We start from the raw sequence: 27735 nt of genomic DNA, 5'->3' as shown, positions 1-27735 counted from the left end.
AATGTGTAGTCATCCTTGATGTACAATGGAATATAGAAATTTAAGCTGGGAGTTAAAACTGGGAGCTTAGAAACTCTTAAATTGCATGGAATTTGATTTCATAGGTCAATGGTATTAAAAGTATTGCCCCGGCATATTAGAAAATAGAAAAGCAATTATCCAGTGAATTTGTCAAGCAGCAGCCAAGCACTCAAGCACTCACACATGAGCATTAAAATGCTTCTCTTGGCCAGCAGGTGGCGCTTGTCACTCAGTATAGAAAGCCAGGTAATGGGAGAATGAAGCCTACACTGGAGTTGGGTACAAATTTCTCATTCATCTCTTCAGAAGAAGAAAAATTACAAAGGATTGCTCCAGCCACACAATTTATAACCAGGGTTTTGGCTGGCTGACACAGATGATCAATTACTTGATTCCTTTATTCCAGAAAAATGTTACCACCGTGGGTGACAGACCTTGAGGTGGCCTTTCTTTTCAGCTTTACTGAATTTAGGGGTTTCTTTTACCAAATACGATTTGTCACATACCACTCTGTTGCTATGTAAATGTTTGGGCATTCTTTTCTTCCATGATTGTGTTTTATTTTTTTTTTTTAATTTCCCCGTGAACAAAATGGTACAAATATTAGACAGAAAAAATCTAATGTCACCATTTAAAGGTGCATGACTTCACTAATACCTGACTCATCCTTTGTTATAATGGCTATAAGTAGCTGGAATGTTGTGGGGAGTAGTATAGCCATTTGGGGATGCAGCTTAAGCACAAACTATGCCTTTCACACTACGGCATGCCATTAGGATGCCTCTTCTACCACGCAGTTTCCTGACTGACTCTGGGTTCTCTCACAATGAGGGTGACCTGTCTGGGTGCTCCTAAAGCTAAGAGACTGTCGTTCTACACCCAGGTAGGGTTTATACAGAGTGGGGAAAGAAACCAAAGCTCATGGGTTTTGAGGGGAGCAGGAGTATAAACATTCTACTCTTGTGGTTGTAGAACTTTAGATCCAGAATGATCTTGGTGCTTGGATCTAGTGTGGTGTTTAGTGTTTGTTCACTGTCAACTTGACCTGAGCAGGAGTCACCTACAAGAAATGCTTCCCATGATGAGTTACTTCGGTAAAGTGAGCCCCAGGCTTGGAATGATTTGAATTGGATCTAACCTGAAATATTCCTTCCTGGGGTCTGCCTCTCTACCAGAAGGCACTTTACCAGCTGCCAAGAAAGGGAAGCAATGAATAGTCCTACACCGATGCAACCCCTATGAACCATGACAATGACCAGCATGGCCACTGTCCACTTAGCTATCCCTAAGTATGCAGTAAGCGGCACACGCATGTTGAAAACCTGTCTCATCATCCTTAGGGCCCACGCAACAAGAAAGAAATCATGCCTGGTACTGGAAATCTAGCCAGCTTATTCTGGCTGGTGAGGTCAGGAACCTCAGGAAAGAATCTATCACTGCCAGGTTGCTAGAGCAGCATACTTCCTTACTCTACTCTAAATCTTATTCTTGTCCCCACAGGTAAGCTTTTACCAGCCCTGTCAAAGAAGCTTCTCTGTCCAGCAGCTGCACAGAAACAACGGACACAATGCAGAGATCAACGGATTGTGGGGAGCCTTGACTCCCAGCATTTGATGGACATATCCTTGAACTGTGGGCCGAAATACGGTATTTTATCACAGCAACGGGAAATCGACGAAGATACCGAGTTATCCTCTTCATTTTCCAGATCAGCCTGCCAGCTGCTATCGATGTTGAACTGCAGAGGTTAAGAGCTAAATGTACACAGTAAGCTATGGCTACACTTGGTCCCCAGGTCTGTGGGCATCACTGCTGGTGAAAGAATACAGGACAGAGGAAGGAGGTGGGCAAGCATAATTACACAGTTTATACTGAGGACTGAAGCCTGGCTTCAAGCAGATAGACAAATGAGTGCCCGCCAAGAAACATGCTGAATCATGGTAGTAGATTAGCCTATTCTTGATTTTCTAGCAGTGTCCAGCCTGCATCTGAATGCAGTTTTTTTCTGATACTGACTGGAACCAGTACTGCTTCGCTGACCTCCCCGTTCCCACATCTATCCAATGTCCACATGTAAAGACGTTCTAAGGGTAATCAAGAAGACGTCACCCTGTCTGCAGCACGGCTTTCTGTCTTGCTTCCGGCACTGGGAAGGTATCACCGAAGGAGAGTTATGGAACACCCACATTTCTCTATTATTTTTGTAAAAGAAGAATGGAGGTCTTTCGAAATTCTTCTATTCGGTAATTACCATGTTTTATAAAGACCTCTGCAATTCTGAAAAGGTAACCACATCATACAAATACTGGGTTTGCTTTTTTAAATATCTAAGTACCCCATGAGGGACCAGAACAGTGCTCTTTGCCAAGTCCTCATTTATACTGTTCTTGCCTTGAATGTTCTCTCTGATTCCTTCAATTTACTTCAGTTTAACTCAGACTTGAAGACAGAAGTACAAGGTCACTTCCTCACAGTCTCCTTAAAATAAATTTGTACACCATTTCAAGTGTGATCCAGTACTATTGAACTAACACTGTCATATTGTGTTTGGTAATTTGTAAGTGATCATTAGGTTTTTATCTAGAAAGGGACTGTTTATTAGCTGAGAGCGTGATATATTTACTGTTTCAACAGCAGCCTACTGAGTGCCCAGTACCTACCAGGTACTGGTTTAGGTAATGCTGAGTCATGGAAGGCAAAACTGAGACTTTCCCTGCCTCCAGAAACCTTAAATTCTTACACTCCTGTTACTATGAACGTCCTACATGATTTAGCCTCCGGCATCCCCAAAAGCAAGTATTCAAAAGTCGATGACCACTCAAAATTGACCAGCTGCCTAGAGTTGGGTCACTGACTAGCACTGAATACTTGAAAGTATGTTAAGATTCTAGAACTGTTTTCCCACACAGATTTTTTAGGAAACTTTCCTTTCAGTGAAGAAAAAAAGACAGTGAGAATTCGTATATCCTTTGAACAAGATGTCTACATAAGTGATCCTAAATTGCTGTTAGAATAGAAATGAGAGGAATCTATAATCTTGACTTAAATTTGTGTGCAGAAAAAAAAAATCTACCCAGAAAAAGAGAATGAACAGAAGAGATGGCTCCCATCTACTGACTTTATCAGCTGCCATTAAAATCTCCACCTCAGTAACATAATCCAACTTTAAACAAACCATAAGCTAATTAAGGCTCTGAATGACACTATCAATACCCAATGGTCAATAGTGACCTCTAAGGAAGGAAAACAATATATTGAGAGATGGCCAAAAGATAAAATCAATTCCAACGTGTTGAATGTCTTCCCAAAGCTTCAAGGAATAGAAGTCAAATTAAGAAATGGCTTTTTAAAATGAGGTATTTCTGAATGGAAGCACTTGTGTTTATCTATTTGCCTGTTAATAAAAATAATGACAGCCTCTCATACCTTTATTTCTGGTTTCTTTTTTTTCATACTCAGGGCTTTATAAACTAATTAAGCGAGGTGAGATGTGTTTCAGCAGTAGGGAATGTTTAGGGGATGTGTTTCCCAAGTAATCCTCAATATCATTCCAAGATTGCAAGACACTAGAGTAAAGGGGGGAGGAGCAGTCCTGTGACCACCTCAGATGGTGTCCGACTTGCACAGCAGATTCCTAGCAAGGTGGGAAGGTAAGAAGAGATCATGTTTACAGCATAAGAAACTGAAACTGACATAATGTAGAATTGAATCCTATGCCTGTATTTTCCATTCTGATGAGTCCTCTTTTTTGTTTTCTGGCATCCATAGAGTTAATCATTCTGCACACTAACTGCTGGCCTTCTCAAATACTACTTGAGCAAACTATCTATAGAAAGCTTAACATGCTGAACTTGGGAGGGCTGAATCTATCTATAAGCAGTGATATAACTCTTGGTTAAGAAAAATCTCAGCTGGGGACATGGCTCAGTGGGTAAAGCACATTCGACATGAGTGTGAGGACTCGAGTTGAATCCCTAGGACCCACGTAGACCATGTCAAGTGGCACACATCTATAATCCTGGTGTTCCTAGGAGATAAGAAGTGAGCATTGGAGATCTCCAGAGGTTCACAGCGAGCTTGGCAAATGCAGCTTTGAACAACAAAAGAGACCCTGCCTCCAACAAGATAGAAGGTGAAGACCAACCAACACCCAAGGCTGTCCTCTAACCTCCACAGGTGCACACATGCACAGCCATGCAGATGGTCACACACAGTCACACATAATGCGCACACACACACAACACACAGAGGGAGAGAGAGAGAGAGAGAGAGAGAGAGAGAGAGAGAAACGCACGCACACTCAAGCAAACAAATCAAAGTGAAAAGGAAGACAAGAAAATACACCAAAAATGTGGAAGGGGAAAGGACAAGGGAAGGAGAAAAAGTTAAAAGAGTAAGAAAGGAGTGAAAATAATCGAAGTACATCATGTGTATTATAGAATTGTTGTGAGGAATTCCCTTACTCTGGACAGTTGCTACATGCTAATAAAAACATTTTTCTGCATGCCACATCTTTCACTAAAAAGTTGTCATAATCACCTATTCATCCACAGTAATGTTTATTCTGAGTTCTCTTAATAATCAAAAGTGCCTTTGACATTCTGTATTAACAAGCCAGGGTTGTCTAAAAACACTCTTTACTCAAAATGTCCCCTTCCTGGGAAGAAGCCTGGTGGTGCAAGACGTGAGTAGGGGTGTAGCCTAATCTTTGGAGTCATGCAAACCTAGTTCCCTGCCTTGAACGTCTGACCTTAAACAAGTACACAACCACAGAGTAGAAACAAATGTCCTGTCTCCCACATGCACTGTGTGTAGACAGATGGCCTTTGAGTGTACATATGCAGGTATTTGTTTATAGAAACCCCCCCTTTACTTTTAAAATAATTCTCAGATGCAAAATTGAAAGGAACTGGTAAAATGGAAATAAAAAAGAAAACCATACTGGTCGATTCGCATGTAAGAAATCAGCAGCTCAAGGGCAATTGCTGAGTTTGGAAAGATGAGTAACAGCTCACCTGTGACTGTATTTCCACCAGTCTGTCCTGGTATCTTTGGATTGACTCTTGAAGCTGCTTCTGTTTCTCATCTTTTGAGGGTGATCTTCTGCTCATGGTGCCCAGCGGGATAGATGGCAGGAGTTCTCTCTGATTACAACTTCATAATCAACAAGTAACAGGTTAGCATCCGAAGGAAGTATGAAGGTGTTTGCTGACTGTGAAAGATGATTTGCTTCTCTGAAGTGTTATATTCTCTCTCATATACACAGAATTTGAATATAAAGCAGGATTATATGACTCTGGGACAATATGGAATCTTAAATGTCTAGCTGTCAATGGGAAAGAGCTACATAGAAAATGTGGGCGCACATGTGTTTACGAGGATGGGAGAACACAGATTATTTTGCCAATGACCCACTTATCAGAACTCTATTATCATAAATCAAGTCTTTAAAGACATTTTTTTTTTTGGACCATCTCAATACTGACAAACATTTCCCCACCCAAATCTGGTGCAGAAATATCACAATAGAATATCACAAACAATTCTGGCTCAGGGTCTCTTATGTGGAACCAGTGAGAGAGCAATGGACATCCTGTCATGCAGTGTTCAGGGACAGCCTTGGGTTTATGGAGGGTGGCACACAGCTCACTTGATAACTGAGCATCCCTGACTGGCGTATCTTTCCCAAATGACCTGTGGTCCTCAGCAGTCTAGTGTCTGGCAATCACCCTGCCTCCCAGCCCTGTGTATTTTACAACCACAAACAAGTCTCATGGTGCAAAAATAACTAAGCTTTTATTTTGGAGGGCTTGAGGCCACTTTGCTTTAAAAAAATTTTTTTTTCTTTTAATGCTATGGCTATGTTCTAGGGAGTAGAATCAGTCACACTGCCTTTTTTAAAAAGTGAAATAGTTTGTTTAGTTTGCATTGGTATCAAGACTTGATGCATAAAAAAAAAAAGAGCTGAACTCTCTCTGAGTACAGCTCTGATTCTAGGCATGGCATGAAATACAGATGTCAGTTCTTTCAGTTTCTTCTAGGATAAGAAGTTTTCTATTATTGTGAGAGGAAAGGAGGGGGGAACTGCATCCAGTCAGCACAAGAGAAGGAGAGGGTCAGAAAATATATGTGTGTTGGGCTCAAAGAGGGAGGAGGCCGGGAATGGGGAAGGCCTCCTGCCACTGGAAACAGGCAGGAAAATTTGAAGCCCATGGAAACTACCTGCTCTGTGTTTTAGAGCTGTGAGCATGTATTTTTCTCGCCCCCTACCAACAGAGAGAGTGTGGAACTACTATCAAATTCAGGCACTGCTGTGAAAAAAAACACTCAATCCTACCTTCATGTGGTGTTTGCTATTATTGTTATTTTCAGAGAGACGTGCTGCATAAACAAATCACAAGGACTGCTGTATATCCAGCCACTGACAGCAGGTATTTGAAGACCTCTGTGGGATGGTACCCAAACTCTGTTTCATTTGAGAAAAGAAACCTCACGGCCATGTTAAGTTTTGGGTTTTTGTTTTTTTCAGAACAGAGAAACCTAAGCATTTTATTTAAATGAAGCAATTCAACTGTCTTCCTCCAAGGATTTTTGGACATCAATTTTAATATGCAGTACAACCTCTATACAGTTTTCATACTTTCCAAAATTCAGGGTGTTTTGGTTCAGTCAAATAACGGCCATCATTTTTACCCTGCTTGTGATCCCTGCATTCAATACAGATGAATGCATATCATGAATATAATGGGAGTGTGCTGATCGCTTTCTCAGAGACTGTGACAAAAAATGTAGTTTCCTTCTGTGCTCAAACTAGAAAACAAGTAAGACTTCAGAGGCCTCAACAAGCCTGGCTCCATTTTACTTGTCCAGGCTGTGGGCCCTGAACAGTACTGACCTTAAGATGGTTTCAATCATTAAGTGCATGTAAGTGGAACTGGGCTCCCTAGGCTGTCACAAGATGTTTTGTGTCAGACTCTCAGCTTCAAATTCAGCTTGAAGGGGTACTCCCCAGCAAGCCAGTGAAGCCCCTGAGTATCTGCGCTTTCTCCTCTTAGAAACGGGATGAGTTCACAGGGCTTTTGTAAAGGTGGAAGAAAAAGCCATGGTGTTTCTGTCTCAAGTTCTGTTTACACAGACCATTGTTCATCCACATGCCACCAACTGTCAGTGACTTTCACAGGGACTAGGAAGCAGTTTTGGACTACCAACTGTATTCTCTCTCTCTACGTACAGACCACAGCATGTCTCATCTCTTGACTCTGCTCTTGTCCCCACAGGACATGCCCTAATACACAAACACTTCGGTTTTGTTTATATGATTTTATTTTATATGGTTCTACCCAAACTTAAGAGTACAGAAGTCTTGGGGCCTATTTCAAGCCCCATTCTTCAAGAAGGCAGGCTCAGACTATGATGCTGAACCAGAGGACTAAGTGGGGACAGGGAAGGAGTTCCTGGTCTCCCCAGGAGTCATCTTATCTACACCCCTGACTGTGAGTTCCTAGGGCAGGAAGCACCCACTCTCAACTAGATGCATTTACATCTTGCTAAGCCTCCTGCTGCTGTTTTATGCATATCTTATTGTAATCTTTTCAGTGGAAATGAAATACAGAGGGTCAATATTATGTCACTGTGTTTAAAGGTTCAGGGATTTCAAGAAGCTATAAATAGAAGCACTTTCTAGAGTTTATTTAGATTTTCAAGGTCCATCAGTTTTCTGTCAACACGACTAAGTTTGTCTTGCCTCCCCTTGCAAATGGTATTATTTGGATGTGTAAAAGGGACAAAATTAATGTAGTCTTGAAGATGACTCTGCAATGCTCTGTGAGGCATCACTAGTTGCTAAGGGAAGAGGGCAAGAGCATGCCAGTTCAGGGTCACTGGAAAATTGAAAGTAAAGAAATCTGTGAAGGACAGCTTCCCAGACCTGTATGATTTGTTTTCAATGCTGGGTAAAAAAAATTCAAGGGGAATTTTTACCCTACTTTCCATATTATCAATAGTGATCCACTTACCCATCAGCTCTAAGGACTTAGAGATTGTACAGAAAAGCAATGCTGGGGTGAAGGTGCCACTATTAAAAAAGAATACTAACTCTTTTTCCCTAGGGAAGGCTATTAGTCTGAAAGGGCTTGTAAGAACACTGACAGCCATCAATATTTAATCAGCCCTTTTTCCGGTTTAGTCTGAACTTCCTCCCAGCATATAAAGCAATGAAATCAATATATGACTTAAATCGGAAAAGAGAGAAAAAAAAAAAAAACACTCATTCTAAGAGTTTAGTGCCCCTGGATGTACCCTATCATGAACACTCCAGTAAGATCAAGTTGTGTGAACATGAATGGGAAGGCAGAACTCAGGAGATGGAGCTTCGCATACTTTAGAACCTGTACGTCATTATAGCAGGTCTCTTTAATCGATGGGAAAATAAACTGACAAAATAATATTCTAATATATATCAAGGAGTTAAAAAAGGGCTTTAAAGAGAACCTGGCTTCTAAGCTAAAATCTCTCTACAGCTAACACTTTCAAGGCTTATAAGGTACACCTTAGGAATTTTAAATTGATAAAGAGTTTTTAGAAAACTGATCAAAATTACCTGTTTTCCAGGTTGTTGGGATCATTAGCACAGATCCATATGTCAGGAAATTCTTTCTCCTGGTAATTATAAGAGGAAGGCAGGACTCTCCATTTGAGACAAAGATCTGACCATCAAGATAAAAACACAAAAGAAGTGAATCCATCATTAAAAAAGAAAAAAAAAAGATATCAGTTCTGACAAACCAAAAGCAGTGACCCCTTTACCACACGCCCCATGCCTGCTGGCACATCTGTCCCAGACTTCCAAGGGCTATGTGATAAGATCGCCAAGAAATGTGCAATCATCATTATTGCTGCTCCAGCTCTCTCCCAGTTGGGTGCTGTTACTTTTGAGCAAAGGAACCTTGCCAGATCACACTCTCCTTCTTCCTAAGAATTCTAGTGACCTGACTCCCACTGTTCCCAGCCCATTCCTATCTGCTCCATTTTCCATGCTGAATCCCACAACGAAGAGAAGAAGGAAAGCTCGGACCTGGAGGTCACTCATTCATACACTTCCCTCCTCCATCCACTCTTCCCTCGGATCTTACTCCACAACCCACTCTGATTTCCTTGTAGGTTTCCCCTTACAATTCCCCATTGCCTTTAGGCCCAAGGCACACAGCTGTCTTTAGGCTAAACCTAAATTTAATCCTGGACTCCCTCTTGACACAGAGGTAAACAGTGTGTGCACTCCGAAGGCAGAAGCCGTTTACACAGCAGATAAGTCCCCCAAACCTCCTCCCACAGCCCGTGGATCATGGGAGAATGACTCAATTTCTGTTTCAGTACAATCATCTGTAAAAAATGAGATTTCTACTAATATTTATATAAAGAGGAGCTAAGGATAAAATGGCTTTGCAGTACTAATGACGATAAAAATCAACATCGCTAAACACTTTCTTGCTCACTTGGCAAACCTGACACTTATTAGATCGTATGTTCACAGCTTTATGAAAATAACCATAAGCACCAGCCTCATTTTCTAAGCAGGTGATTAATCCTCAGAGATATCTGATGACTGCCCCAATCCCATACGGCCCTTGGCCACTGGAGACTGTATTTACTTGGCAGACATCAAAGATACAGTCATTACTGTCCATTATCATTGCCACCTGCCAGGCTGTCACATGCTGATATCAATTATCTCACTCATACTGTCGAAGAATGCCATATATGTTCCTTTTATCAAATCTCACAGCCACACATTAGTTCAGGCATCTACATCTCTCACCGAGGTCTTCTATTCCAACACACTCTACCGTCACAGGTTTGACCTTTCCTTAATTCTGACCCTGCACCAAATCATGCTTCATGAAGTTGCCTTAGGGCAAGTTACATCTGACTCTTCAGTTCCCCTGGAATGCTTCCAGGAGAAAGAGATGCTTGGGGATCCCTTGGCACTTGCCTGTCTTACCTACTGGATTGGGGTGATAGAAAGTACATTGTCCTTAATTCTAAGCCTTTGTGCAGTGGCTGGAAAGCATACCAAGTGCTGGGTGACACGATGTTGCTGTCCTTCTACCTTGTTTTGCAATGCCTCCCACTATTTACCAAAGTAAAAACTTGCCCTGGAATTCAAGAGCTCATAAAGACATTTACCCAAGAAAATACTTCTATCTTTCATCATTTACTCACCCTTATTCTGTTATTAAATTATCATTATTTTGTCATTACATTACAGAATTCCCATTAGTGCCAGACACAGTGTTATATATTACAAGTAAAAACGTGTTGCATACTACCAATAGGAAAGTGGCTGTTTCTAGTCCTCCATCTCAACTAAGGTGTTGAGATATCTAGTATCAACCATCTTTCCCTATGCTTTATCCCTGTTCTCACAATCTCATCATAGTGACTATCTCATATGCTACCTCTGTTGTGAAATCTTGCCTCCATTATTTCACTCCACTCCTTTTCACGGCTTGTTCAAAGACCTCTCTGCCTCTAGTGTTTCACTTCCAACTTCCCCTCTATTGTACTTAAGCTTTTGCCTAGACAGTAACTACTTAGAAGCAAATACCATGCTTTATCCTGTTTTATCTCCTTATTACCATGACTTGAACACTTAGAAAATCATGAATATCCGTTCGTTTGGCATTCAGCACTCACCGCATTGGAGCATGAATGGGATAGCCATGGCTTGTCTTCTTTGCCTTCGGAGATACTCTAAAGATTTGTCTGTGTCTTTGCTTTGCTGGTATTTGAATTCATCCCAAAACAATGTTAGATTTCTATTACCTATGGCGGAAAAACAGACAATGTAAACACAAAGTAAGTAAATTTGACACAATCAAATGATTAATAAAGGAATATTTCATGTAAATATATATACAATATGATTTCAACTGTGTAGGAGCCAAAGCATAAACAAAAAATTGATGTATTTATAGATACATCTTTATAGATGTATCCTTATAGATATATAGGGTCTTTACAGATAAAATGTTTACTGATTTATATGCTCTTGCATTTTCAAATCATGTGCAGTAAATGGGCACTATCTTTACAATGAAACTAAAGACAACAGCAACTATGAAAAGTTATAACTTTATTGTTGCAATCAGGCACAATGGCATTGAAAGTATTATTCTTAAATATTACCAGGAAGAGCTCGGATAATTGAACTGTAAAGGCCACTTTTAAAATTATCACCACAAATGTTTATCTTTCCAATCACACAGCCAGAGTTTTCTTGAGCCCTTATATCATTTCTGGTTCTGGTTTCTTCCTGGGCTGTATTTTATGTTCCACCCTAACCCCAAGTTCTATACCCCTCCTTGTGTGGAAATAGCACACTTTTCAGAAGACCATTAGAATTTCTTTAAGAAGCTATATTCTTATTCTTTGGTCTAGAAATTGCACAGCTATGAATACATTACAGCATTGTTAGAATAGTAAAAAAAAAAAAAAATGGAAATAACATAAAAGCTTATGGAGTACTGATAAACTCCATTTTCAAACAGTGGACAAACTCTAAGCACCTTGAAGAGGAGGGAGGAACAGCTAAATGCAGTGTCTTACCAGGCTCTACAAGACATAGCTTTTATTTTTAAAAAGATGTAAGGCCACACTAGAGAATAATGTTTTTGTAATTTACACAATAATATCAGGCTGGACACACTTTTCTCAAAGTAAGGAGAAAAAATTTTATTTTTCAAAATTTTAAAGATTTTTTTTTTATGTGTATGGGTGCATTGTCTGCACATACTGTTTGTACCCTGCGTGTTTGGTGCCCACAGAGGCCAGAAGAAGATGTCAAGTCCCCTGGTACTAGAATTACAGGCGGCATGAAATGCTTTGCTGGTCCTGGGAACAAACCCTAATCTTCTGCAGAAACACCAAGTGCTTTTAACCATTGATCCATCTCTCCAACACCCAAGTAAGATTTTAATAGTAGATATCTTTGGGGGGAGGAGAGAGAAAGGTTATGGGAAAAGTTGGGGAAGATATTTTTCCTTTTTGTGAACACTTTTTTCTTTTTACACGTGCATGTACTATTTTTAAAAGGCTCTTTAATAAAAACGTAAGGAACATGTTTTACTATTTTACCTCGTATGAGAACCACTAAATGCCTAGCCATATGTCTATGGAACTTCTGAAATACATCCATAGAGAACACTGTTACCAATGTTCAAACTTCCAAAAAGTATGTTCTGAAGCAGTAACCTTAGAGATACTGGAAACTTGGCCATTCTTGCAGCAACTTCCACACCTGATCATGGAATCACACAGAATGCAAATAAATGAGTCTTTATACCTTATTGTCCCCATAAAACCTCAGGCTCTGAATATTACGTGCTTAATTTTAAAGATCAGCAGCCCAGAAAGTCAGTCTTCAAAAGAGAATTTTCTCCATGGACAAGGCTACTAAAAAAGACCTCATAGATGCCAAAATTCCTGTCTTGTCTCGTTAAAAAATTTCTACTTAGTCTTTCCCTCAAATCCTCCTTTAAGTCCCTGCCTTGTGAGGTTTCAATTCAGACTCAGTTTCTACCCTTTGCTTATTATCTGGCCTTGAAATTCCATGTAGCTGAGGATGCCTGCAGTGGTTTTAATGAGAATGGCCCCCATGGGCTCATTTATCTGAACGCTTGGACACCAGGGACTACGCTATCTGAAAGGATTAGTAGGAAGATTAGTAGAGTTGCCTTGGTCATGGCCTCTCATCAGCAATACCACACTGACCAAGACAACTCTTCCTCCATCTCTGAGCGCATGCACAAACGAGCTTAGTTTATGTGACGCTGGGAGAAACCAAACTCACCAAAGAATCTCTAGGTAGGACAAACTCAAACATATAGGAATACCCTTCTAATCCAGCTGTTAAAGGATAAAAACAGCCCTGACTGGCCTGTCTGGATGAGGATGAGCTCTCAGTTATGATGCAACTTGATGTGCTAGGGTGGGCTGGGGGGGCTCCCCTTTTCTGAGGAGAAGGAGAGGCAGAGTAGGGAGAAAAGGGTGAGAGGGAGGGACCAGGAAGAAAGGTGGGGGGAGCTACAACTGAGATGTAAAGTGAATATATAAATTAAAAATAAATTTTAAAAGTAAAATAAAATCAAGAGGAAAAAAATAATGAATAAAGGACCACAAGGAGAGCAACAGAACCAAAAATATTTGGGCACAGCGGTCTTTTCTGAGACTGATACTTCAACCAAGGATTATGCATGGATATAACCTAGAATCCCTGCACAGATGTAGCCCATGGCAGCTCAGTCTCCAAATGGGTTCCCTAGTAATAGGAACAGGGACTGTCTCAGTGGCTGGTTCTTTGATCACCTCCCCCTGAGGGGGTAGCAGCCTTACCAGGCCACAGAAGAAGACAATGCAGACAGTCCTGATGATACCTCATAGGCTAGTGTCAGATGGAAGGGGAGGAGGACCTCCCCTATCAGTGGACTGGGGGAGGGACATGGGAGGAGATAAAGGAGGGAGGGTAGGGTTGGGAGGGGATGAGGGAGAGAGCTATAGCTGGGATACAAAGAGAATAAACTATAATTAATATAAAATAAATTAATTAAAAAAGAAAATAAAAGTTTTCAAGCATAAAAAAAGATAAAGATAGTAGAAGCAATAGCTGAGCAGTAGAGCCTGGTAGTTTTGGTATGTGTGCATGCATATGTGTGTATATATGTACATATATGTACATATGTATTTACATATAAATATACTTACTGAAAATAAATGTTTTCATACAATATAGTCTGATCATAGTTTTCCCTTCTCCAACTCCTCCAAGATCCCATCTAACTCCAAGCCCTTTCTTTCTCTCGTTAGTAAACAAACACACACACAAAACAAACAAACGAGAATTTTAAAAAAGAACACTCATACAGGATAACGTTACTGAAGTAAAGCTGCCACATATTCAAATCAGAATGTTATGTTATTGTGTTAAATAGGATACACACAAAGAAAATGAAGATACATAACGGAAAGTGGGACGTGAACTCAGGAATGGTGGTGCATGCCTGTCAGCCTGGGACTCTGAAGGTGGAGGCAACATCACCAATCTGAAGCCAGCCTGGGCTGCATAATGAGACCTTGTCTGAAGATAAATGAGAAGGGGATTTAAGTGTCTCATTACAATAATCAGGCAGACATGATGAAAGTAAAACAGGAAAAAAACAAAAAGCTGTAAGGCATCCAGAAACAATCAGCACAATGACCAAATCCCCTCTTTATCAGTGATTACTTTAGTGTAAATAGAATGTAGTCTCCGTTCAAAAGACACATGTTAGAACAAATTTAAAAATATGACTTCCGGGTGTGCTGTCTAGATGCAAATTAGTTGCACCTAGTGAGACAATGGAGAAAGATATTTCTTTTGATACAAAGATGGAAACTGGTTACAAATGAAAGTATTAAAAAGAATATCTGTTGCAAAAAAAAAAAAACAAAAAACAACCAAAATAGAGCAAGCATGGCCCCGCAAACATTAAGCAATACATATTCAAAGCAAAACAAGTCACAAGGGACAATGGAGAATCTTATATATTAATAAAAGGCTCAAAAGAACAAGAACATAAAAGAGTTACAGACAGATGCACCTAACAATAAGCTTAAGAAATGCAGGAAGCAAACTGGCAAAATTCTAATAAAAACCAGTTTTACAAAAGAGGCTGAATACTTCACTCTTAACAAGGTTTTTTTATGCTAATTATGTTATTCAGTTTTAGAAAGAAGTATATAAAAATTTATTCATTTCATGTAGGTTTTCCAATTTGTTGGTGTATAGTTGAACATAATAGTCGTTAATGATGCCTCGTGTTTTTGTAGTACTGGTTGTAATGTTTCATTCTTTCTTTTGGGGAGGTCCTTCTCTCTTGTTTCTCATTCTAACTAGAAGCTTGCCTGTATATCGTTTATGACTGCCTCCCCCCCCCCATTTAAAGGCCAGGTAGAAAACGAGTAAAAGAAAACAGCTATATATGTTGTCCTGAATTAACCAGATCTTAAAATTAAATCTCAAGAGTTTTAAGAAGTGAGAGCAGTATACAGTCGTGGACATGCCACTGTTGTGTATAAGCAATGAGAACCACTTGCCAGGATCTCTGTGCTAATGCAACAAATTTAAGTAGCAGTACCAGACAAGAGGAACTGTAAGACTTCAGTGCTGAAAACATCCTCAGTAAAAGACTCAAGGGGAGACCTCAGTGAGTTACTGTCCTCTCCCCATGTCTGAGTTCACAGCACAGGTCACTGAGCGTACAGCCAGGTGGCAGCAATCTAGAAGCCAGAAGAGGCCTCCAGGAGAAAGCCTTCTCACTGTAACTCACCAGTGGACTGTCCAGCCTCTAAAACAGCTGGAGAACAACTTTCCGTTGTAGCTGCCTATGGAATGTTCTTATGGAAGCCACAGCGAATGGCTGTGTGGCTCCCCATACCTTCAGACATCTCTTGGTTCCCTCACCAGCAAAGAATTTCAGATGTCAAAGTGTACTCTCTGCTTTCCCTTTTGCCACTACAATCTTACATGCACCACAGGAATATGGCTTAAATAATATGGCTTACAACGGGTATGGGGCCTCACAGCTATAATTCTAGCACTTAGCCTGCTGAGGCAGAAAGACTGCTATTTGTTTGAAGACAGTCTAGATTACGTAGTGAGTTTTGGGATTAAAATGCGTGACCTTACCTAAAAAAAAAAAAAATCAACCAACTAATTTATAAATAATATAAATAACTAAATAATTAAAAATAAACAGAGCAAGCGATAATGTTCAGTGGTAAAACACTTGTTACCATGGACAGTGCCCTGGGTCCAGTCCTCAGTACCTGATGATGATGATGAGGATGAGGAGGAGGAGGAGGAGGAAGAAGTGGAGGAGGAAGAAAATGTTTCAACAAACTCCTTTTCTGCAACTTTTCTAATGACTTCCCTCAGTACCAAGAATAAAATGAAAACTTAGGGTTTCTTTTATCTTTCAGTTTTGATTCTAGAAGTTCATCCCATCCTCTTCCCTGACCCCATTACACTACACTTTAGCTATAGAAATTTTCTAAACCCTAAACACAGTGAACCTTTCCAAATTCAGAAAAGAAATAAAAATGTGTGGCATATATAGTGGTTTTTTCTGGCAATAATAAAGTAAAACCAGATATCATTTTAAAAACAAAACCAACAAACTCCCACTGGGTCAGGCATGGCAATGTGACTGGTAGAGCCTGAGCTCGAAAGTCTAAGGGAGAGGATCTCTGAGTATGGCAATTTGAGTCTGGTAAGAGCATGTGATTTTTCTATGAATCGGAAGGAGAGCAGGGAGGGGTGCATGTAAGGCTTTTAAGGAAGGAATAGAAAGGGGGAAATACAATAATTATTTTGCAATCTCAAAAATATCTGTTGCTATGAATGACCAGATGCAACTGGAGGAAGAAAGAGTGTATTTGGCTTCTACATCTATGCCAGAGTCCATCCTTAAGGGAAATCAGGTCAGGAACTCAGGCAGAAATGTGGAGGCAGAAACTGAAGCAGAACCACTGAGGAATGCTGCTTACTGACTTGTTCCCATCAGTTTTGTTTTCTTACATAATCCAGAACCACTCCTCCAGAGGTGGCACTTCCATCAGTCAGCTGATACCTCTCACATCAATTATCAATCAAGAAAATACCCCACAAACTTGCCCGTAGGCCAGACTGGTGGAGGCAGTTCCTCAAGAGGTAGCCCTCCCTTTTCCCAAATGACTGCAACCTGTATGAAGTTGACAAAAAAATAAACTAAAAGAATCATCCAACGAATCAAGGAAGAAGTCATAAAGAAATCAGAAAATCATCAACACATGAAAGCCAAACAACAACAAAACCTGCAATATACTAAAATTTGGGGATATAACACGTTAAGGTGGAAAATGTTCACTTAAAAAAAAAAAAAAAAAAGATGATCTCTATAAAAAAAAAAGATAATTTTACAATTTAAACAACGAGAGAGAACAAAGGGGTCAACCAACCTAAAGCTTGCAGAAAGTAGTAAAAAAGGTCAGATAGAAGATGCACTAAAAAGAACATCAATAAAATAAAACTTTGGTTCTCAAAAGAATTTAAGTGACTGATAAACTTTACTAGATGGACTGAGAAAAAAGGGAAGAGATTCAAGTCATTAAAATAATGAATGAAGGGAGGGACGTGACTGCCAAATTCGAAAAATAAAAGCAAATCCTACCAAGATGAAACCAGGAGGAAACAGAAAAGGTGAACAGATTCATGGCCAGTAAGGAATTTGAATCTGTAATAAAGAGCGTGCCTTGGGAACTGGTCCTTGCTTTTCAGTTGCTTTTCCTGTTGCTGTGATAAAGTCTCTGACTACTGCAATTTTAGGGTGGAAGGGCTTATTTTAGCTCATAGTTAAAGATACTGTCTATCACGATAGATAAGGTAAGGAAGCAAGGACTTAAGACAGCCAGTCATATCACATGCACAGTGAAGATGCTATAGCAATGAATACTTTGACGCAACATCCTACTTCTTCCTAAGAGTCTAGATTCCCATGTCCAGAGAATGGCCCCATGCACAGTCCCTAGATATCTTCCCATGTCACCTAGTCATTACAATGTCTCACAGGCATGCCCAGAAGCACATTGTCCAGGAGGTCCTTCATAAACACTGACCATCAGACCTATTCAACGAAAAATAAACATTAAACTTTCTCAAACTTTTCTTAAAAAAATAAAAATTTAAAAAAATGAGTGGTGTAGCTGGATCTTGAGGTAGCACTGTTCCTAATTGTCTGAGAAAGCACCAGATTGATTTCCAAAGTGGTTGTACCAGTTTGCATTCCCATAAGCAATGGAGGGGGGTTCTCCTTTCTCCACAACCTCTCCAGAATGTTTTGTCACTTGAGATTTTGATCTTAGTCATTCTGAAGGGTGTAAGGTGAAATCTCAGCGTCGTTTTGATTTGCATCTCCCTGATGGCTAATGATGTTGAGCATCTATATTCTTCTACAGAAAATTCTGTTTATCTCTGTACCCCATTTTTAAATTGCATTGCTTGATTTATTGCCTTTTAACTTCTTTAGTTTTTATATAATCTGGATATCAGCCCTCAGTCAGATATAGGATTGGTGAAGATCCTTTCCCAGTCTGTAGGCTGTTGTTTATAAACATACTAAAATCTGTACACCCAAAGAAGATAAACAAGAAAAATGACTCAGGGTAAGACGATCGATCCTCACTGGAAGTAGGAGAAAACAAGTAACAGGACAGAAGCCTACTGCAGAGGGCCTCTGAAAGACTTTACCTAGCAGTGTATCAGAGCAGATGCTGAGACTCATAACCAAACCTTGGGCAGAGTGCAGGGAATCATATGATAAAAGGGGGAGTTAGTATGACCTGGAGAGGATAGGAGCTCCACAAGGTCCAAATATATCAGGGCACAGGGGTCTTTTATGAGACTGTTTCTCCAACCATCTAAGGACCATCTATGGATATAACCTAGAACCCCTGCTCAGATGTAGTAGCCCATGGTAGCTCAGTATCCAAGTGGGTTCCCTAGTAAGGAGAACAAGGACTATTTCTGACATGAACTCAGTGGCTGGCTCTTTGACCCCCCTCCCCAGAGGGAGGAGCAGCCTTGCCAGGCCACAGAGGAGAACATTGCAGGCAGTCCTGAAGATACCTGATAAGCTAAGGTCAGATGGAAGGGGAGGAAGACCTCCCCTATCAGTGGACTTGGAAAGGAGCAGGGAGGAGATGAGGGAGGAAAGGTGGGATTGGGAGGGAAAGAGGGAGGGGGCTATGGCTGGGATACAAAGTAAATAACCTGTGATTAATATAAAAAATAAAAATTAATAAAAAAAAGTGAAGAGGAAGAAACACTCCTGTGCAACTCCTTCTATAAAAGAGGCATTACCTTGATGCCCATTCCATAACAAAATCCTACAAAGAAAAGAAACTTACAAGTCAACAATCTCCTGACATGGATGCAAAGCTTCTCATTAAAACACCAGAAAACTTAATTCAACAGCATATTTAAAAAGGATATATGTTACGATCAAGCAGTATGTATCCCTAATTCAATGTGCAAAATCAGTCAATGGGATGGACTACAGTAAAATAACAACAGGAATATGAACAGCACAATCATTTCAAACAATGTAGCCATCTGAAAGATCCAGCATCCATTCATGATAAAAATATTTTTAAAAAACCTAGGTGGGCATTCACCACATGCATCATAATAATGTCAAAAAAATTGCAAGGTTTTCTCTAGGATCAAGAACATGATGATGATATCAGCTTTTACATTTCTATTAAATCAAATACTGAAGGTCCTAGCTAGACCACTTAGACAAGAAAAAGAATAAAGGCATTCAACTTGAAAAGACAAAGTAAAACTGTCTCTGTATCTGATATAAGCTTAATATCTATGCTAAAAGCCTGTTAGAACAGGTAAACAAATTAAAATATAAGAAGAAAAAATAATTGCCCACAAATTGATTAAAAATTTATAGACAAACGACAACCCAACTGGGAAGTAAATAAAACTAATTTACAATAACCAGCATCAAAAAAGTAAAATAACAGTGAAATTCTATAAAGAAAGGCTGTAAAACACAAAAAATTTGAGTAAGATGCAAGTAGAGCAACACATAATATTTATATACTGTGAGATGTAGGACTGATTCCAATACTCTCCAGAAGATCTATATATTATTTAACCCAGTCCCTACGGAAATCCCAACATCTTCTTTTTCTAAACAGAAAAAAATCTTAAAATTCACACCTGTTTGTCTATATCCCCCATTTTTATTCATTATTAGCCAGATAGAGCCAAGTAATTGTGGTAATGATACTTGCTTTTTTGCCCAATGCTGGAATGCTAGTAAATTTAGGTATGCCCTGGTTACTCGTATGTCTCACTGCGTGCCTGTGCCCGTTGATGCCCCTCACGCTATGACTCTCTTCAGACAGAAAAGGGATCTTGGAACTACAGCCACCATTGTTACTACCATCTCATTGGCGGCTGTTGGAGCTACCACCGGGGCACTAGCCATGAGTCATACTGGGCAGACTGCTCAGACCCTGAACAATCATTTAGCCAATGTAGCTCATGCCTTAGTTGTACATAAAGGAATTAATGCTCAACTAAAAGGAAGCTTGATGGTGTTCAATCAGAGGATTGACCTCTTGCAGGAGCAAATTGATACCCTATGGCAAATCGCTCAACTTGGCTGTCAATGAAAATATGCTGGACTTTGAGTCACTAGCATATAACATGAGAATTTTTCCTGTGCTGCAAATCTGTCTAAACAATTGTCGAGCTATATTTTAGGTGATTGGACTGGAGAATTCGATACTACGATGGAGCAGCTGAGAGTGGCCATTGTCACAGTAAATTCTACCAGAGTGGACGCAGGACTAGCCACAGGATTATCATCATGGATTGCTGCAGCCATGAATCATCTGAAGGAATGGGCGGGCATGGGAGCGTTAGCAGGCCTTCTGATGTTGGTCTCCTTGGTTTGCCTGTGGTATATATGCAAGATTAGAGTCTCACAACAGTGTGATGCAGCCATGATCATTCAGGCCTTTACAGCCATTGAAGCAGGACAGTCTCCCCAAGCATGGTTGGATACCATAAAAAGCTAAAATGTTACGCTCAGGATGCGAGGCTAAGCACTGCACTCAGGGTCAGCCGCTTTCGACCCAGAGAAGAGCATGTCTGGTTGCATGTGGGTTGATGCCCCAGGTCCTGCCTCTGAGAAAAAGGTATCAGACGGGTCTGATGCTCTTTGGGTGGATGACACCTAAATGAACATCGGTACAAAGTCCCAATTTATTTCTAATATCAGAGATCAGACCTCTACTCTTGCCTGATGCGTCTAAAACAAAAAGGGGGAACTGTAGAGAGCTGCGGAATGCTATGCCTTAAAGATGGAGCTGGTTTCCACCTTCCACCTTCCCGATGGTGAATGCTCTCTGTCACAAACAACTCCATATTTGGCTAAAGCTGAGGATCTGGCTTGCTTCCATGTATGTGGACCTCTCTGCATTGCTCACGTGGCACGCCTGGGTTGGCTACCCAGAGGCTATTTAAGCTGTGGGCTGGCTTTCCCCAGGGTCAGAAGATTGTTCAAGGTTCCTGAATAAACTGCATTGAAAAAAAAAATTCACATAGAAACCGAAAAGAACTAGGATAGTCCAAATAATCCTGAAAAAAAAATTGGAAAATTCCTACTTCCTGACACCAAGGCTTACTAATGCTCCAGTATTCCCAACTCTAAACAATGTAGCAAGGATGTATAGATAGACTTGTAAAGACGACAGAGTCCACACACTCACATACATAGTAAAATTATTTCTGACAAAAGTGCAATATCCTTTGACAGGGAGAAGATAATTTTTTGAATAAATTTTTCTAAGTAAGCTGAATATGTACACGTAATAGAATAACCCTGGCCTCTGAACATCATACACATACACAACATAAACTCCAAATGGATTTACTGTCAGAATGTAGAGTGTAAAATGATGACACTCTAAGATAAAAAATACAAGACAAAAACTTCATAGCATTGGACTCGGATTTGGCTACAACACCTTTGATATAACACAAAGGTATTGACAACGAAGTTAAAAAACAGGAAAAAATGGACTTCATGAAAAAGGTTACTGAGAAACACTATCAACAAGGTAAAAAAAAAAAACAGTCAACAGAACAACAAGAAGAAATTTTTTAACCACGTGTCTGATGATGGTCTAAAATTCAGATTATACCAAAAACTCAAAGCTCAACAACAATAACAAAAAAAATCTCAGCTCAAAAAAAAAAAAAAAAAAACAAAAGAGCAGGTGTGGCTCATTTCTGTAATATCGACACCTAGACACCCAAAAGGCTGAAGCAAGAGTGCCACTGCGAGTTCGAGGCCAGCCTGGGTGTGTTCCAAGCCAATGTAAGCCATCTCAAGTAGTAAAGGGAAGAGATATGTTTAGACATTCAAAGGAGGCACACAAATGGCCAAGAAATACATTAACGAATATTCAGTATCTTGATCATTATGAAAATACCAATCAAAATCACGAGATGCTTAGACTCCACCTCACCCATTACAGTAGCTACTTAGCAAAACAAAACAAATAAAAAAATCAGCAGTGTAAAAGCAGATGTGGAGAAACTAGAACCCCTATGCACTGTACAAAGAATGGAAAATGGCAAATGGCAGAAGCCACCATAGGAAAAATGCTGTGGAGCTGCCTTTATGTTGGATACGAAGTCAACTTCACAGAAAGGGAGCAGTAGATAGAAGATGAGGGCGGTTAGAAATAGTTGCTCTTTCATGAATGTTGACTTTCAGTTTTAAAAGATGAAGAGAGTTCTGGAAATGGAAGCAGGTAGAGGTTACAGCTACACAGTTTTATGTACTTTATGACACTGGCTTGTACATAAAAATGGTAAAGATGGTTAATGTCATATATATTTCACCATAGTAAAGGGAGGGGGGAGGAGATGAGAGACTCACAAATACACAGATGCAGTTGTACTGCATCCGTCATCTCCTTAAATGTCACTTCCCCACAACCACCATTCTCACAGGAAGGATGTGCTTTACAACAGCACGGCTTTAGCATGGCACCTAGCATTCTGCAGCAGAGTGACTACTGCTGTTCCTGACAAGACACCTTACTAACCTGCTTGAGATAAAATGAAGGTGAAGTAAAGTCTCTGCCGGAAACCATTAGCTAAGACAGTTAAGGACTGCAGCTAACTTGCAGGATGAATACCGCTGGCAATCTCTAACACAAACGCTGTAAGAGTGGGAAACCCAGGAGGCTGTGAACTGACAGCAACGTGCTCCAGGCTGGGTGCTGTTCTCCTCACTGCTCTGTGATCACACCACCCTTCACCATTTAACACCTCGTGCCTTCAACTTTCTGCCTCTGTTCCCTGCTAGAGGATAAAATAGACACTGGCTGTGCACTGTATCATGGCCACAGTTCCTGACACAGACAGCTGAATATTTTCGTTATTAAGTATCTGCTTGCTTTATTCAGATTGTTTAATATACAGTTACATAACTGAAGTCCATCTTCCTTAAATGTCTTCTTAGGGATTATACAATACTAAAGAATTGCTGCGTAGGTGCTGAAATGGAAATTTCACTAGCCCAGACATGGGGAAGACCAGACCAAATAAATGACACAGGGATACACAAGGTTGGTATCAGGCCGGTGAGCTGGCTCAGCAGTAAAGGAGCCCTGACTTCGATCCCTGGGACCCATGTTGTGGAAGTAAAGAACAGACTTCAGAAGTCTGTTCCTGACCTTCATCCATGTGCAATGGCCTGGCCTGGTCTATACAAACACAAGTTAGAGATCAAGGTGAAGAAATCAAGTGGATTTTGAGGCACTGAAAAGAGTTCTCACTCACTCCTGGGGCAATCTCAACTATTTCCATTACAAAGAGGCCACTCCAACATCAACAACTTATATCTGTGCCCTTCAAGCTATCAGAACAAATTTGCTATGGACTGGATTCTGGAGATGAGGAAAATGAGCTCATAAGCAGGAAGGCCATAAGGATAACAGGAAAAGGAAACACAGCATCTTGGCTCCTATTTTCCTTAATGTGCCACATAGTCCATGGAGATTTATACAGCTATTCCAACTTTTTTTTCTCTTCAAAACCCATGTATTCCAAAGTGATCATGATGATTGATGTTAAAAAGTACCTATGTACTGACATTTTCAAACTGTAATGCAGGGAGCATGCTCACAGCCTACACTTATAAAAATTCTTCTCTAATGTAGCCTGGCAAGAAATAAAATCAGGAACAATGATACCTGAATGTTTTAGGTCGGCCTTTGCAAATAGAGTGGTGTACAATAATAGATATTTAAATACATGGCTTAGTAACTGATACTTATGTATCTTAATGAAAGTGTTAAATTTTCCCTTTTGCATGTAATTCAGAGGCCAAAAATGAAGTTTCAAGACTTAAAGAGCAATTCATTTTTCAAAATACCTTTGAAGTGGTACCAGTCACCAATGCAATAAGTGATGCAGATAAACTACAATTAATGACTAAAAAATTATTATTTCTTTGGCATCTCTCAGCTAGTCTGATTTAAAACTTCCATTACTTCTGTGAAGAGCAAAACGCCAAAATCTCAGAGTTAACATGCAGAATTATAACAATATATAACTGGAAAGTTGTGTTTGAATACTCAGAAAATTCATTACAGAAAAAGGATAATCTAGAATTAAAGTCTCACTTTCTAGAACAGAGATCTGTGGGGGGAAAATTCAGAATAGTAAATTTACTGCTAGATATGCACAGAATGTTGTATTCAGAATTATTTCAAATGACAAAAACGTAATGCTTATTACATTATCGCAATTTTCAGGAGTCATTTAAAACCTCTAATAACTTATTTAAAAATTGCTGAAATCCAATAAGTAAAAGACCAGTTCACACAGCTCTTGTCTATAGAAGATAAGAGAAATAAGAGAGGAAGACAAGAAAACCTACCTCGATGTGTGTGATTAAAACATAGTGTGCACATACAAGAAAGCATCAGGCTGACACTGTTATTAGATATATTTAATGCATAGTAATAAAAACATCAAAAAATAGGAAAACTTTTGCAACTGAACTGCAAAACAATAAAGCGATGAATGTTGACGAGGGTGTGGAGAGGAAAGGAACTGTCATTCACCACAAGGAAATGGAACTAACATATCTCCTGGACCTCAGTTTTCTAGAAAACACACTGGCATCCGGGCATCAGCTGCCTCAGGAGAGAAGAGCCACCAATCAAAACCAGCTTTCCTTTACACACACCCTCCCTTACCACTGCTCCACATTCACGTAATGTGGATGTTCACCGCATCGGACACCGAGCATGTACTTGTAGAAATCTGACTTAATTACTTCAAATGGTCTTTCAATCTTATCACCTTTCTGAAACGTTCAGGATTTCATGCTTCTTTATGGCTGGACAATGTTCGGGTGTGCGCACTTACTGTGTTATGAAGTCTACTCACCCACTAACGGGCACCAAGGTTGCTCATCTTAGTTATTGTGAATGGTGCAACGAACAGCATGAAGGTGTCTTTGTATGGTGGTTTCATATCCTTGGAATGAATACCCAGATAGGCAATAGCAGAGTCAAAAGTAGAACTGCTTTTAGTTTCTGAAGGCTCTCCATAATGTTCTTCACTGAAGTTGTACTAATTTTCATCACCTAAGACGATGACACCTCTTTTCCTCTCCATACCCTCATATGTGTTTCCATTCATTTACTTTATTGTTTTGGTAACAGCCATTATAATAGATGTGATGGCTTTATTGCAATTTTTAGTTGCATTTCCGTCATGAATAAAAGTACTATGTTGAACTTTTTATGTATTGGTTGGTCACTTTTAATTCACCTTTTGAGATATGTCTATGCAAACGATTGGTCCATTTATTTCATTTGGATGTTTTTGTTGTTGCTAAGTTTAGAGGCTTTTGTATATACTGAACATTAATCCTTTGTCCAGAGAGACGCTTACCAACTTTTTCTTTCATTCTATAGGTGTCCCTGTACTTTGCTTCCAAAGATGCAGTAGATATAATTCTAATGATATATTGCTTTACTGTGCTTTGAAGTTGATGTTTAAAAAAATCACTGTCTACCCCAATGACTTCATGTTTTCCTAGTGGGAGACTTCAACACCCCACTCTCAACAAAGGACAGGTCAACAAAACAGAAATTAAACAAAGAAACAATGTCTCTGACAGAGGTCATGAATCAAATGGACCTAACAGACATTTACAGAACTTTACACCCAAACACAAAAGAATTTACCTTCTTCTCAGCACCTCATGGAACCTTCTCCAAAATAGACCATATAGTGGGTCACAAAGCAAGCCTCAACAGATACAAGAAGATTGAAATAATCCCATGTATCTTGTCTGATCACCATGGAATAAAGCTGGACCTCAACAATAACAGAAATAACAAAAAGCCTACACACACATGGAAACTGAACAACTTGTTACTAAATGACAGCTGGGTCAGGGAAGAAATAAAGAAAGAAATTAAAGTCTTTCTAGAAATCAATGAAAATGAACACACAACATACCCGAACTTGTGGGACACAATGAAAGCAGTGCTAAGAGGAAAGTTCATAGCACTAAGTGCCTTCAAGAAGAAATTCGAGACAGCTCATTCAAGCACCCTAATGGCTCACTTAAAAACCCTAGAAAAAGAAGAAGCAGACACACCAAGAAGGAGTAGACGGCTGGAAATAATCAAACTCAGGGCTGAAATCAATCAATTGGAAACAAATAAAAAAATTCAAAGAATCAATGAAACCGAGAGCTGGTTCTTTGAGAAAATCAACAAGATCGACAAAGCCTTAGCCAGGCTAACTAAAAGGCAGAGAGACACCACCCAAATCAACAAAATCAGAAATGAAAAGGGGGATATAACTACAGACACTGAGGAAATCCAAACAATCATTAGGACTTATTTCAAAAGTCTATATGCCACAAAATTTGAAAATCTAAATGAAATGGACAATTTTCTTGATCGATTTGACTTACCAAAGCTGAATCAGGACCAGGTAAATCAACTAAATAGTCCTATATCCCCCAAGGAAATAGAAGCAGTCATCGAAAGTCTCCCATCCAAAAAAAGCCCAGGACCAGATGGCTTCAGCGCAGAATTCTACCAGACCTTCAAAGAAGAGCTAACACCAATTCTCTTCAAACTATTCCACAAAATAGAAACAGAAGGAATATTACCAAATTCATTCTATGAAGCCACTGTCACTTTGGTACCTAAACCTCACAAAGACTCAACAAAGAAAGAGAATTTCTGGCCAATCTCCCTTATGAACATTGATGCAAAAATACTTAATAAAATACTTGCAAACCGAATCCAAGAACACATCAAAGATATTATCCACTATGACCACGTAGGCTTCATCCCAGGTATGCAGGGGTGGTTCAATATACGGAAATCCATCAATGTGATCCACCATATTAACAAACTGAAAGAAAAAAACCACATGATAATCTCCCTAGATGCTGAAAAAGCATTTGACAAAATCCAACATCCATTCATGTTCAAAGTACTGGAGAGATCAGGGATACAAGGCACATATCTAAACATAGTAAAGGCGATATACAGCAAGCCTATAGCCAACATCAAACTGAACAGAGAGAAACTTAAAGCAATCCCACTGAAATCAGGGACAAGACAAGGCTGCCCACTCTCTCCATATCTCTTCAACATAGTGCTGGAAGTCCTTGCTAGAGCAATAAGACAGTTGAAGGAGATCAAGGGGATACAAATTGGAAAGGAAGAAGTCAAATTATCACTATTTGCAGATGATATGATAGTATACGTGAGTGACCCCAAAAACTCTACCAGGGAACTCCTACAGCTGATAAACACCTTCAGCAAAGTGGCCGGATACAAAATTAACTCAAAAAAATCAGTAGCCCTCCTGTATACAAAAGACAAAAGGGCTGAGAAAGAAATTAGGGAAACAACACCCTTCACAATAGCCACAAATGACATAAGGTACCTCGGAGTAACCCTAACCAAGGAAGTCAAAGACTTGTATGAAAAAAATTTCAAATCTCTGAAGAAAGAATTAGAAGAAGATATGAGAAGATGGAAAGATCTCCCATGCTCATG

At 39.7% G+C, this 27735-nt stretch overlaps 1 protein-coding gene across 1 annotated transcript in view; it reads right to left on the bottom strand.

Annotated features, from left to right (window-relative positions):
• Nucleotides 1-27735, bottom strand: part of Morc1 (MORC family CW-type zinc finger 1) — a 175766-nt gene that overhangs the window by 59356 nt on the left and 88675 nt on the right. The window contains exons 15-17 of the mRNA XM_060370992.1: nt 10714-10842; nt 8621-8726; nt 5037-5175 (exon numbers count right to left, since the gene is read on the bottom strand). Of these exons, the coding sequence (XP_060226975.1) occupies nt 5037-5175; nt 8621-8726; nt 10714-10842 (374 nt within the window). The remainder of the gene's footprint in view (nt 1-5036; nt 5176-8620; nt 8727-10713; nt 10843-27735) is intronic.

This window comes from Meriones unguiculatus, chromosome 17, assembly GCF_030254825.1.
Source record: "Meriones unguiculatus strain TT.TT164.6M chromosome 17, Bangor_MerUng_6.1, whole genome shotgun sequence".
Classification (NCBI taxonomy): domain Eukaryota; kingdom Metazoa; phylum Chordata; class Mammalia; order Rodentia; family Muridae; genus Meriones; species Meriones unguiculatus.
The sequence above is the reverse complement of the archived record's forward strand: the minus strand, read 5'-3'. Positions and strand labels throughout refer to the sequence as shown.